General features: G+C 26.6%; 1 protein-coding gene across 5 annotated transcripts in view; it reads left to right on the top strand.

Annotated features, from left to right (window-relative positions):
- The window catches only part of LOC107447338 (rho guanine nucleotide exchange factor 10-like protein), a 53,658-nt gene extending 39,292 nt beyond the window's left edge, over positions 1-14,366 (top strand). For all 5 annotated transcript variants that reach the window (XM_043039063.3, XM_043039064.3, XM_016062215.4 and 2 more), the window contains 11 exons: positions 67-179; positions 1,325-1,449; positions 4,330-4,421; positions 6,055-6,167; positions 6,249-6,532; positions 7,572-7,723; positions 8,809-8,951; positions 10,203-10,377; positions 11,183-11,542; positions 12,200-12,443; positions 13,861-14,366. In XM_043039063.3, the coding sequence (XP_042894997.1) occupies positions 67-179; positions 1,325-1,449; positions 4,330-4,421; positions 6,055-6,167; positions 6,249-6,532; positions 7,572-7,723; positions 8,809-8,951; positions 10,203-10,377; positions 11,183-11,542; positions 12,200-12,443; positions 13,861-14,203 (2,144 nt within the window). In that variant the 3' untranslated portion in view covers positions 14,204-14,366. The remainder of the gene's footprint in view (positions 1-66; positions 180-1,324; positions 1,450-4,329; positions 4,422-6,054; positions 6,168-6,248; positions 6,533-7,571; positions 7,724-8,808; positions 8,952-10,202; positions 10,378-11,182; positions 11,543-12,199; positions 12,444-13,860) is intronic.
- Positions 14,367-15,001: the final 635 nt, after the last annotated feature.

Below are 15,001 nucleotides of genomic sequence, written 5' to 3'. Positions count from 1 at the left end.
ATAGTTTATATTGTTGATGGTTATCTTGAAAATAAACAGTTAAGTAAAACAAATTTTGTTTTCTAGCTGATGTCCCTACTGAACAAACTCTTTACGAAGAACTAAGAGATCTCATTCATGACAAAGATATCATTGCTAGAATTGATTCATTAGTGTCATCATTAAGAAGAACTTATAATGTAAGTTATAAGCTTATAGTTTTTTCTAATATATTATGAGGAATGAAAGGAGTAGTTATAAATCAAGAAACAAATGTAACATTTATCTTCTTACTTGGATTCTTTCCATCTGATTTTCATTTGGGGAACAAGCTGAATGATGTTTTTTCTCTCTGTAAGAGAAAAAAAAATTCTTGATAATCACATGCATTTTAGGAAAGAAGAGGGTGATTTGTAATTTAGTCAGTGTATTAGATTTTGGTTTAAAAACATTCTAAGGAACAGAAAAAGTTTTTGTATTTGGCTTTAAGCAAATGAATTTTTCTAATGTTGTTTATTAACAAGGTTAATTTTTAATATCCAAAATATAATCTTTTTACTTAGTTTGAGCAGGAAATCATATAAATTAAAACTGTTTTATTTCTATAAATAGCATTTTTGCCTTCTTATTTGTTTATGAGTAACAGAAACAGCTTCTATTCATAATCTTAAAAATTTCTATTTTATCCTGTTGTTAAAACTTTACTTTTTTCTGTATTTTTCAATTAGTTATTTTACTGTGTTTGAATCATTTGTAAGCGTAAGTTTTCTAAAAATTCTTGAAAATTGTAATTTGATATGAAAAAGACTCAGTACAATATATATAAAATTTTCAATGTTTTTTTTTATATAATTAAATTCTTATGGATGGAACATATTTTTAAATAATTTTGAACTTTAAGGCATAAAGTATGCTGCCTGACACACTCTTTTACTTGCCCATACACATATATTCCATTTCTAATATCTTCATATATTAAAGCCACATATTCTGTTGTAATTTTTATTATTGGTATAAATTGTATGATGAAACTTAAGCTTCCCGTTAAAAAAGTGCTTAAAGAACATTTTTACTCTTCGTACGTGCGCATGAGTTTTTCATTATTATTTAATAACACTAATGTAACTAGTTGTAATTACTGCATTGAAGTTGTAGTTGAATGAGTTGATACATGCAAAGTGATTATTTTTAACTCAATCACCTACAACTTCAATGCAGTAATTACAACTAGTTACAATGCAGTTAACGACAGTGAAACATTGAACTTCGTAATTATCATCAACTTTTCATTGTCTTTTAATATAATTTTTGGTTTTAGTTGTTGAATGATGTTTACTTTTTTTAGGATTTAAATGTTGATGTTGCACAAAGAGTATCATCAAGCATACAAGAAACTATTCAACAAAAATGTGATGAAATAAACCAAATGGAAAGCAGCTGCTTACAACTGGCTGTGCCGTTCCGATCAAAGTATATTTTCAATTTATTTTTATTAAGACACGCGTTTTGAATGAAATAAGTATTGCCCGGGAACTTGGAAAAAAAAACTTTTTTTCTTTTTTGCTTATACTTCATAAAAGTGTCGTAATTTTTCTAACTTGTAATTACAAAGGGGAAACGAAGTTTCCAATTTCATGCGTGTTTGTGTCTTTACAATTTATATACAGTCAAACTATAGTGAACCTTCAAGGGACCGAAATTTTGGTTCACTATAACCGGGAGTTCACTATATCCGTTATGCGGGCAATTTAACTAATGGTTCCCAAATTCCTCCCTTTTATTACACTTTATTCAAATAAATGACTGAAAAATATTATGTAGTAGCAAAAAATTTGTTATTTTTTATTACTCTTCGTCCTGCGTACAAAAAAAAAAGAAAAATTAGTAATCTTTAGCTGATGAACAATCCTCAACATCAGATATGGAAACACTTCCCGACTCTCAGATAATTTTTCCTGAATTTCTGTTAGTCCACTTTTTAAACTTGCCTAACCTGCCATTCTAGCACATAAAAGTAATCTCATAAAATCGGTTAGAAAATTCATCGACATTTGCTCAGATACTGGAAGATTGCGGCTTCTTTGAATGCTGAACCGCTTCAATAATGCTTCTTCAACATCCTTGTGATCTGCTTTTCTCAACTTTTTTCTGCCATTTAAATTTTTTTCATGAGCAGAAATTGTTAATTGCCTATTTTTCCATATGTTACGAACTGTAGATTTGGATAGTTTATATTCCCTGCAAATGTCAGCTTGATTATATCCATTTTAAATTTTTCTGATTATGCTCATTTTATCATCAATGGAGAACATTTTACGTTTACTGCTCGCCATTGTTAAATTTGAGACACTTGTTTGCAGGCTTTTTTTTAATTGCACTGAGAGCAAACAGGAGTTGAAATGAGGGCCTTATCAACACATATTAGTGTCCAACTCTTTGACCAATAATGAATAATTGCTCATTCCCTCTGACAGAAAATGCATATTGATCTCACTGACACCTTACAGGTGCATCATCTGCCTGGGTTGGAAACATCTACTTGATTTGTTTAGGGATGGAAAAGTAAGATAAAAGAAGCATGCAAGAAAAAAATACTTATCGCTACCTTACCCACTATAGATAATATTAAAAATCGGTATATGAATTATTTTAAAGTAGAAATTTCAAAATTATTACGAAAAAATGAAGAAAAAAATCACTCAAAGACAGAAAAAAGTTCATTATACCCGACTTCATCAATTTTTTGGTTCACTATATCCACAAAAAATAACATTATACGGGTATAGCAATTCACGGAACCGAACATTTCATTCACTATATCCGGGAGTTCACTATAAACCGTGTCCACTATTTTGACTGTATTTTATTTTGAGTATGAGTAATGAATTATTTATTTAAAATTTCGACAAAATTAGCTTAAATTAAAAATTGTTATAAATTGTTTTGCCATGCATCAATGATGGAGAAAATATTTTTAGCTCTGATAAATAGAATTTTCTTTTGTTTGTAATACTAACTTCAAACTAGTTACTCTTTGTATATAAGAAAGTTTTATAAAAAATGATGACAGAAAGCTAAAAAAGAAAATGTACAAAGAGTTTTATAACACCAATATAGTTCTGTGGCTAAAATTTCCTGCTACTGAATGACACAGTTGCAAAGCTCATTTAAAAAATATGCTTTAGTCTTCATTTCAACGTCACTGTTTTTTAAAAAAAGTTCTATATCTCTATTTGTTGAAAAATATTATGTAGGTAATACTACTCTCAATGTGGTGATTTTTTATAGTTTATTGCATTTATCAACTATTTTTTTGTTTTCTTTATATTTTTTTTAAAAGCACATTAAAGCAGCTTTTTTTAATATTTTTTGCATTGGCTATAATAATTAAATTGCTGAAACAGCCATTCTGAATGTGCTTCTTTGTTTTACTTAATATTTCCTAACTACATCATATTGAAGCTTATTTATTTTCACACTATATCTTATTTTGTATTATTTATTAATACCAAAGCTTATATTCTCTTTAACCTATTTTAATATTCTCTATTAGCACCTATTTTCTCTTTGTTTGGTCACGGGGAGAATGAGATAAAAATTTTAAAAATATGCCACAGTGTTATTGTTAAGTTTTATCCAGCTAGTTGCTAGTTTAGTGAAATGTCATATGAATTTTTTTTGTTTTATATTTGTTATTTATCTAGAGTTTTAAATGTTAGAATGTTTTCTTAAAACCTATAAATGACCATATTTTCTCAAAATCATTGATTAGATTTTGAATCTTTTTCTTGTCATCTTTTGACTATCTTATTATTATGAAACTCTAGTCAAGAGTTGAACAAACATTAGCATTTCATTTTTTGATCACGTAGCAGTTTCAAGGATGCGAACTGCTCTGCTTTCATTAAAAGATTTTCTAAACTGGTAGTGAATCAAAAACTGAAATTTATTTAATTTTGATAACTTTTGCCTTTATATTAAAAGGCTCATCACAAGATAACTGTAACTAAATGTTGAACTTCTTGAATTAAATTTGAACTTCTAAGTTGTTTATAAACAAAATTACAGAAGCAGAAGTTATTCATATTAACATTAAATTTTATTACCACTTGAAAAACTTTTCCTATAAAGCGGAACATCTTGGCATCCCTATAGTTTTAATTTTAACATTTAAATTATTCAGACTTTTCTCTTGTACATTATGATGCAAAGGTGATTTATTTCATTCAGGTACAAAATTTAGTCATTCAATGTTTCTTAATATATTTAATTTTATAACAATCTTTTTCTTTATTTCTTGAATATTAAAAATAAGTGCCTAAAATCTGCAATTTCTAACATTCCCTACAGATCTAATAAAGAAATATTCTGCTTCCAAATGATAAGCCCAGCTGTGAAGCGGGATTGGATAACTGATTTGCGATTGGCAAAATTAGCATTAGGTATGGTTTTTTTAACAGTTAGAAACTTCATATGGCTTACATTTATTTTTATAATTTCTTAAGATATGCCATAATTTTTCATATATAATGATTGTTCAAGTTTTTTTTCTTCTCTACAGCACTTATTAATTAAGTTGAAAAAAATTTAAGAAAATTAACATTTTGTATTTTATTAACCTTTGTTGTAGAGAATAATTCATTAAAAACTCATTTCTTTTTTCCTTTAAAATAGTTTATACATATTTATTTAGAAGTGCTTTAAACCTTATTTAGTGTGTTACCTGTTTTTTACTGATTCTTTTGGCTTAGGTGCACAATGGTATGAAAATGGTTAACATTGTGGTTATAAAACCTCATTAATGAATGTGTACCTCAAACTTTTCCAATTCTTATAAGGTTAACTTTGTTAAACATATTTTTTTTAAGTTACAGAATCCTGGAAATTTTATGTTTAGAAAATTTTAATATATTATCATTAGCATGATTTTGAAGTGGAACTGTTGGTGTTCTTGAAAAAAAATTAGTTGTAACTATAATTTAAATAAAATACATATAGTTTATTTTTCTTTTAAATAATATATTTGAAAAGCATTTGATTGCATTTCTTACCAGAGCAAAAAATCTACTTATCTCTAAAATCTGTTTACCAACTTGCAACTGAGCTTATTAACCAAGAAAAGTGAAACTGTCTAACCCATTCACATTCTTTCCCGATCTCCCAATTATATCTTAGTGGAAGCTGGCCCTCCCAGATATAACATACAGTTTTATATGGATAAAAAATAGTTTGTTACTGAGCCTTTTTTTGTATTTTTTAAAAATTAGCTTGATTTGATAAAATTTACACATGAAACTTCTTCTAAGCAAGGAATTCTTATGTTTGTCTGGTGTTATTTTTGTCTGTCAACTTAAGTTTCTTCATTCAATTTTTTATAATTTAATATTTACAGTATTCATAATTTTTCATTTATTAAAAAAAAATTTCTTAAACTATTCATTTTTGTACCAGTAATAAAAAATATGTTATTTTAAAGTTCTTTCTTGTTGTTTTAATTTCAGTTTATTTTAAACAACAAATAAAACCAGGTAATCATTTTGAGAAATGTTTTTTGCATACATTATTAAATCTGTTTTAATTTACTCTTATCTTTATTTCCATTGTTCTATTTTCTCTTTATATCTTTTATCTTTATTACTTTATGAAATCTCTGTTTTATATTCTAACCTTGTTCCAAAATATCTTTCAAATGAGTTGCTTTAATAATGACACAAATATGAGTTTTTCAGTATATGTTACTGAATAATATTATTATTTGTCTTAAAGTTTTAAGAATTTGTCTTATTGTTGGCTTGTTTGTTTCAATTAAAGTAATCCATAATGCAGCGGTGCAGAGCAAAGTAATGTGTTCATGTAGTATAAAATATTTTTGGAATTATGAAAATTTGGCATTTGATAGAGAATACTTTTTAATTCTTCTTGCTTAAGTAACTGACATTTTGATTTATGTTTCTGTGAGGTGTATGTAACTCTAATAATAGCTCTTTCATGCCTTTTTAAGCTCAATCATTATTTGTAATTTAATAAACTAAATTACATTGTCTAATGTTTACTCTTTTTTAACAATTTATGTAGATGCCAACAACCTTCCTGCTTGGGATATTGCAGATCAAGAAAAGAGACCAAGCAGCAAAATGCCATTATTTGTGAAAAACTTTCCTGTATTTCAGACCTCTTGTTCATCTGAAGTAATGTCTGTTAAGTGTTTTTCTGCCATTTTATTTATTTATTAGTTAAAGACAAATAAGTTTTATATTTCGTAATTTTAGGTTATATGTGGGTGCCATTATGTTGCCAACAGTTGCTCTATCTCTCAACATTATTTATGGATTTGTTCAACAGATGGATTGAACAGTCATATTGTTGTTATGGCCGTACAATCCACACATCTTCGTCAAGTTGCTGTGTACCATTTAAATGAGATGAAAATTGTTGCAATCGAAGCTGTACCAGGAACACCTTCAGTTAATAAATCTTGTTCTGATGAAAAATCTCTAAGTTCAGATACTGTGCTTTCTACTGAAACTGTTTGGCTTGGCACTGAAAACCAAAAGTTAGTAAAATGCCATGATTATTTTTTTTTAACCCTTTTCTTAATTTTTTTGTAATATTGGAATGTTTTGAGTTTTTATTTTGTATAACATTTTGCTTGTTAAGTGCTTCAAATGAAATTCATTAAGCCAAGAAAGTTAAGCTCTTGAAGCTAACTTTGCAATAGCTCATTATTTGTAATGTGGAAGAGGATGAAATTGTAGATGCTAATGAAAATTATTATGTTTACTACAAAATAGCCTCAATGTTTGTACTAGTTCTCAAAGTATTTATATCAATAACAAATTATGAATTTTAGAAAGAGCTAATTGAAATTAGAACAGGCAAATAATTGAAATATTGAGTAATATTATTGGTAATAGAAAGAAAACTGGAGATTTCATGTAAAAAAAAGAAATGAGCATTGTATTTAATGTACAAATTACTTTAAACACTTAAATGCATTATTTTATGTTTCCTCATTTTTTTCATTGTTTTAAATAGTGGAAAATTAGAAATTTATTTTTTATTTAGTGCTATTGCTATATATTGTTTAAAAAAATTCATATTTAAGTGCTTCCTCTTATTAAAATGAAATTATTATTTTAAGTTTTACTCGCATATTTGACTAAAGATATTTAAAATATTTTTCTTGATTTATTCAAATCTCATATTTCATTATTTTCTCTTATAACTAAATGAACTCATTAGTTTATTCTTTTATAGTTTGTACAGCCCTTATAGATTTTGTTTTGATTGCAGGCTAGTTTTTCTAATATTTTTTGTTTTTGTTTTATCTCTTGTGATTGCTAAATTTATTATTCTTGTGTGTTTTCCATAACAATTATAGTCACAAGGTTATGTTCAAGCACAATTAGCATATGTTTTTTTTTGAATAATAATATCTGTTTAATATGTGAATTAAATTTTTATAAATTTTCTCATCATAATCTTCAACAAAATTACCTTGCTTTATATGCAATTTAAAGTTAGTGATATATATATATCAGTTTTTTGATATCACGTTTCTCTTTTTATAATTTGCCCTGTTTTGTTTTTAGAGTGATTGTTCTAGAAGGCTCATGTCCAGAAAAATGGGAAGAACTTGGCAGCACCGTTACACCAGCTTGTATTATTCAAATAAAGTATCATTTGGATCGAGTTTATGTTGGAATAGCAAATGGTTCTGTCTTAATATTCAATAGATATTCTGGTTAGTACATAATTATTATATAATCATTTATATATAAAATATGATGTATAGTTTATTATTTTCAAGTTGCAATTTTATATTTTCTTTGAGTTGGAAAAATAGAGCTAATTATAATCTTCAACTTGATGATCCAGATTTGATCTGGAGACTAATCAGAAACAGTAGAAATATGTTTTATTTGTTAAATCAAAAGTGTATACAAACTCTTTATTTATCCCTATCCATATTAATTGTATTGCAATTATATCTAAGTATTTTGTTGTTTCTAAATTTACATTCATCAGGTCAAGGAAGTCTAATAAGTCACTGAGTCTAATAAACACATCTTACTTTTAATTAGCAGTTTTCTACTTCTGAAAGCTTAAAAGACTGAGTAGTAAGAAAGTATATAAAAAGATATTCTCAGAACTTGTAATATTTAATGTAAACAATTTTATTTGCTAAACAGATCTTGAAAATATCAAAGTATTAGACTTTCAGTATTTAGTTCTATTCACAGTATTGAATGAATGAAATTTATTCTTCCAACTTTGTTTGGCAGTACTCTATATTAATAAAATAGATGTATATGTTGTAAATAAAATGGATGTAAATGAAAGTTTTCTTTTACAATAAGAGAATGAATAAATTAAAAAAACAAATTGTGCACTTTTACATTGCCGACACAGAGACTGCTTAGGGATTTTGAAGTTGAGAGCTTGTAACCTTCTTTGTCACTGATAGGAATCATATTTTAACTTGCAAACATCCACTCAGATATTTTGGATCATATCTGGATAGAATTGATTATTTTATCTGTATCAATTTGTTTTTAATGTTTAGCTAAGACATTGACAAGTTACAGAACATAGATATCTAAATGATTTAAATTGCTTTTGTGTATCAACATTGGAATAATAATTCATGTTCACCTTTATTAATGCTATTGGTTGTATTCATAAAATTTATGCTTTGATGATATTTCAGTTCGATGCTGCAAATATTTTTCATTTTATCTTTTATTTTTGTACTTGTAAAAAAATGACTAGTTAAGTTTTAAATTAGTCTTGAAATTTTTTTATAAAAATATCAATTTTTGTGTACAGATGGCCATTGGCAGCTAGAAAACCCCACTAATTTAGTCTTGAGTCAAGATCCAGTTGCTTGTTTATTACCTGTTGGTCTCAACTTGTATTGCTCAAGTGGCTCAAAAATATGGATTGTTGATTCTCTTACTGCTGAAGTTCAGGTAAAATTGCTTTTTTGATAAGATATGTATCATATTTCGCTCATTTTTCATATTTATTATGGATAGTAATTTAAAATAATGTTATACTATTTTATATTTCTAAACTTTATAAAACACAATACTCAGGTGAAAATTTATTTGTTTAAATAATTGTTTTATAGGTATTGTATTGATTGTACGGCTTGATTCTGTGTCTGTAATATGCATTGTTTCACTTTTTCTTTTAAGGATAAATTTGTACCTTTATAAGACTTACATTCAGGGATATTAAGACAAAACAACATTCAGAAATAGTAACTTTTATTATAATCTTTTATTGACTTTAATTTTTTTTAATTCTGAATACACTAAATATTCAGTTACTTTTGGTATTTGTCCTCTTTCTAAGCTAATTTGGACATTAACTTTTGGGAAATAATTTCCCTAAGTGTCTAGTTAATGATAGTTTAGTAGATTGATGCAAAAACGGGAATTTGCATATAAATAATATTTTCTATAAAATTACTAAGTAAATGTGTATTCTTAGACAATTTTATAAACTCTTTTGAATAGTGTACTTTTAACTATCATAGCATAGGTATTAATGAGAAGTGCCTGTTTAATTTATTCAAAATAGTGAAAAAGTTCCATATTTCTTTCATGTTGACAGAAATAATTAGTTTGATAAAGTTAAATAGAATCTTACAATTAAATGTTATTAATAATTGTTGTATTTTAACTATTTTAAACAAGATTCCCTTCACAAAAACTTTCACATTGATAGCACCATGTTTGACTATTAATTTTTTTCCCCTTGAACTCAAAATTATGATTTAAGAATGTAGCTTTAGTATAATTTTGTTTATTTTAGTTCACCTTGATGCCCTCTCATGTATGTTAGATTGTCATAACAGAACACATTTTTTTAATAGCCATATTTTATTGTTACAAATTTTGTGAAGAAACTCTCAAGCAAGTTTTTGAAGCTAACTAACAAAAGTTTTAACTTTTGATTACTAGAAAACAAATTATAAGTATTTTTGAATAATAGTTATCAAGTAACATTATAATTGCTTCAAATATTTAAGAATTGTGTGCAATTTTGTAATAATTATATTGAATTTTACCTGCATATAGTAATTACTTGTCTTTGTACACAATACTATTAAAATTATTTTCAACCAAATAATTGCATCTCAATGTTATGGATATTTTTATGTTTAATGTATATGTCTAATGTTCCCATTATAAAAAGTTTCATTTGTGTTTTAGCGAAACTATCCTATACAACATGATGATGGTAGCCAAGCATTTCATTTAGCTCACTCTGGAACTGGAATATGGATGTCATTGAAAAATTCTGCAACTATTTGTTTGTATCACACAGAGACTTTTCAACATCTTCAAGATATTAATATTGCTTCTAATGTGAATCATATTTTACGAGGTATTGATTTTTTTTTTAAATTTACATGAAATAATAATAATTACAGTTTTGAATCACTAGTAGAATTAAATGAAAAGTTCTGCTAGAAGAACAATACTTTCATTATAACAATAAAGATTCATTTTTTAAGCTATTCAAATAGAGGATGTTAATCAGTTGGTTATTAAGTTTCTTTCAATTATTTTTCTAAAAAAAAAATCACGCTGCTGTTTAAAACTTCCTTTTGATTCTTGTTTTGACTTCTGCAGGATATTTTGATTTCTTTATCTATAGTCAAAGATTTGTCCTGAAAAATCAGGACCATGTTTTTAAAAGGAAAAGTTGCTAGTATTTGAATATGGTTTTTCTAATTTTCTCTAATTATCTACCAATTTTGCTTAAAATAATTTCATTTATATTTTTATGTAAGTTAAATTTTTCTGTATATGTGTCTCCTAAGGTTTTATCAAGTGTGGTAATTACATTTATATTAAATTTCTCAAAAACAGATGAATCAAAAAGTTCTTTAGTACTACTTTTACTTTAAATACAGCTTTGTAAATCTACCTTTGTAATCTATCTTTTAAAGTAAATCTTAGTAAAGTAAAACTTAAATTTTCTATTAAAAAAAGTTTCATTACTTAGTGAAATTATGCTTTGAGGAAATATTACCTTGAATAGCAAAAATTTTGCCTGGAATTTTATTGAAATTTTCTTGAAAAATTCTAAGAACTTCATTTCTAATACTGAAAATGAATTCTTAGAGTATATTTACTTTAATTGCAGTCATCACACATTGTTACTAAATGATAATATTTCTTCATAGGTAAGGACAAAGAAAAGTCAATTCAAGCCATACACGTAACTTCTCTTTTGGCCAGCAAAGGGTTACTTTGGGTTGGAACTAATGTTGGGATTGTTTTGACTGTACCATTACCTCGTTTAGAAGGTGTACCTATTATAACTGGACGTGTTAGTTTAGCATTTCATGGACACCAAGGACCTGTTAATTTGCTGTTAAGTTTACAACCAAAATCTGTGTCAATTCCATTCTTATCATCTCCTATTGCCAGTACACCAACCATTGATAATGTTGATCCTTGTAAAGACTTATCGCCACAATCTTTAGTCATTAAACAACTTTCTGATTCTATGTTACCCTCACCAACATCAAGTAAAAAATTTGGTAAGTCTTCCAGTTTTAATAATTCTTTACTGTTTATTTTAATACATGTGTCTTGTAATTAATCACTTAATTTTTTCTGTTATTAATGCATTTTTGTTTGCATATTAACACTATGTAATGTTCTTTTATGATTTATAAAATAATACAGTGTTGGTCTTTCTGACTCTCCTAACTACTGTATGTGCAAATAGGGGCCATATGAATGGTGGGCATCTTTGGAACTGCTCTGCCCTCCAAGAGGTCCATAATTCTTCCAGTTTCAAGACGCTCTCCGCCCCTGGAGATATTTCTTTGTTATATTGGACTGCAAGACTTCTCGTGCTTGAGAGAGCAAATGATGGACATAATTTTAAAAAAATAAGAGAGATTTATAAAATAACACAGGCCATTTAGCTTGTTTTCAAGTAACTTATAAATTAGTTTAAGTGATTTAGATGGGCTTTTTCATAATAATACTTGTTTTAAAATTTACCTATTCAATGTAATGGATAAAATTAGAAAAATAAAAGTCAATATTTTTACTTACTTTCTTATCAACTTCTATAGCTAAATTTTTCTTTAGATTAAATGCTTTTTTTTCATTTCATCATAAAATTTTATTTTGTGCTGATTTTTTGCTTTACTAATAAAAGCTTATATTATGCTATACATTTTTAGAAACAAAACTAGATGTTGGGTACATACATGTATCTGGAGTTAAGACATTGCCTCACAATCAATCTTTATGTTCCCATATTGCCCCATTGAATAATTTGGAAGAAGCTAGTGATGTTTATGGATTGTATGCTGATTTAATGAATGTGCGTGACTACGAAAAAGACAGTGAAGGAAAACTGTATGAACGACTCAATCACAGCGATCCTGAATTGATGCATCTTAATTTGAATAATTTGGATAAAAAGTTAGTATATTTATGTATTTGTTTGTTTTGATAAATTTTATTTAATCTACTAATCATTAAAAAGCATGCTTACCACTATCTGTAAACACTAAAAATTAAACAAATAAAAACTAGAAGCTATATCTTTGTGGTTCATTCATGCAAAAAGGAATTTATAAAAGTGTAATAAAATATGTCTATTTTTGTTTAAACTTCTTTTTTAAAAATTTTGCGTGATTAGGCCAACTAACCATTTCTTCATTGGTTATTTCAGTTATTTTATTGTTGCATTAACATCGTTAGACAGTGTTATATCTGTAGATATTGAGTCTGCAGATGTGAAGAAAACATAGTTTTCTGCATTTTAAACACTGATATGTTTAAAACTAAAATCTGAAATTTGGTAAATAATTTTAGAGTATTTGAAACTTTATTAATGGGGATTTATTTAATTAGTTTACCTAATTATATTATCTGTATAATGTCCACAGATGTGACAAGTTGATCTCTACTCATAACAAAGAATAGCTAAAAGTTTCAAATTAAATAAAATGAAACAAAAAATATATGCTATTCCTTGTAGATCTTAACAAAATGGTTAATTGAGAAAAAATTCATGAGCTGAAAAAGTGTATCGCTGTATTTTGGATGAATTTCTTCTGTTTACAGATGTGACATTACTCTGGAGAAACAGGAATTAGAATATAAATTTCTGTTTCTCCAGAGAGAGAGAGAGAGAGATCACATTTGTTGACAATTTTTGAACTGTAAATTAATATTTTTTATTTAATTTTTATGTTCAATATATTGTTTTAAATTGGATAATAGTAATTTTAAAATATTAAATTTATGTTATGGATGCCAGATGATAGAAATTCATGGTTTTTCTGAGGAGACCCATATATTTTTTTTTACGATATCAAGATATTAATAGTCTAAAATTTTAGCGCCACCTGTCTTAAAAAATAAATGCTAACTATCATTGAAAAATTTTATCAAATCTTCAAATCTGTACATTTTTCATCATTTGTAAAAGTCTTGTTAGAACATTACCCTTATAAGTAACAACAGGTTGCAATTATCTAAACTTTTTAATTGTTGCACCAAGCATATTAAAGCTTGTATTTTCGGTTCAGCTCTTCTACTCATTGTAATAAGGTTAATGTAAATGTCTAAGCTAATCAAATATCTATTTAAAGTTTTTATTTTTTTATATCCATGTTCAATGCAAACTGTAAAGAAAAACTTTTTAAATTAAACTAAATACAGCTACTTTATTGGACTATAAAAATTAACAAATTTTAAAATTAATTTCTTCGGAAGTAGTTCAATTAAAAATTAGTTATTGATTTAATAATTTTATATCAATATACTGTTTTTATATATTGCCCTCTTACTATGTGTTTGCTTTAAAGTATGAATTAATATTACTTTATAGAGTGCAGCAGAAATCAGGCCGTCCACGGTCTTGGGATTTGTCTACAATGGCTGTATCTGAAGACTCTGATTCTGCATCAACTGCTACTTCTACAGCCACTACACCATCTAGAAATTCTACAACTGATGAACCAGTGCAGAGGCACAGTGAAGACTTTCGTTGTTTACCTACTCATGTTACGTTAAGACGTGAGATTTCCAAATCAAACAAGAAAACTGACTCAACTCCAAAGACAATACTTATGTTAACTGGTGGTTGTGATTATATTAATTGGCGAAAACCAGAAAAAACACCAAAACAATATCTAGATGCAAATGTTATTATATGGGAAGTTAAAATTTAGAAGATTAATGAATCTCTGTGTAAATAACGTTTAGAGAAAATATTATTAATAACTATTTACATGAAACTATTTTTACTGCACATATTTTTCATTCATTCTTGTAGAGTATCAAATAAATTTGATGAATTTACTTTTTATATTAAACATGTTGCATTTATATTTATTAATTTTGTAGGTGTGAATTATTTCATTTTGCAGTTTATTAATAATATTATAATTAATATTTTATAATGAGGGAAGGTATAATAAAGTTTATAATACGATTTTGCGACCATCACGAACAAAGGTTTATTCCATTAATTTATGAATGAATGAATTTCACTCAATTGAAACAGCTATATTGGGTACTTCCATAATTGAAAGCACTTATAATTATTTAATATTATTTGCTTATTTTATCTTGTAACTTAAATTATAAATAAGGGAAGGATGTTAAGGGCTGTCTGTCCCAGATGGCATAGTAGGTCAAAAATTAGTTATTAAGGTGTTCAATCATATTAATGTACATTTAGATATGTATTGTATTAAGCTTAAGAATTTTCAGTTTTTTTTTTGTCACTTTAGTTGTAAATGTATTTATAAGAAAATTTTAAGTTTAATTGTGTGTCTTTAAATTGATAATATTTAACAGTTAGTCATTAAGGGCATTATTATTACTTCTAAAAATTGATTGATTAGTTTAGACTTGTGAATCAATTTCTTTTAATATATGATACTTTTAATAATCTGAAAAATGATTTTTAAAATAGTAAAATAATTATTTTTTCAATAGGTATGTTCATCCTATAATTTTATTTT

The sequence above is a fragment of the Parasteatoda tepidariorum genome, chromosome 11 (assembly GCF_982258835.1).
Source record: "Parasteatoda tepidariorum strain Cologne lab strain chromosome 11, Ptep-v5.0, whole genome shotgun sequence".
NCBI lineage: Eukaryota > Metazoa > Arthropoda > Arachnida > Araneae > Theridiidae > Parasteatoda > Parasteatoda tepidariorum.
This window is presented reverse-complemented; position numbering and strand designations above follow the sequence as displayed.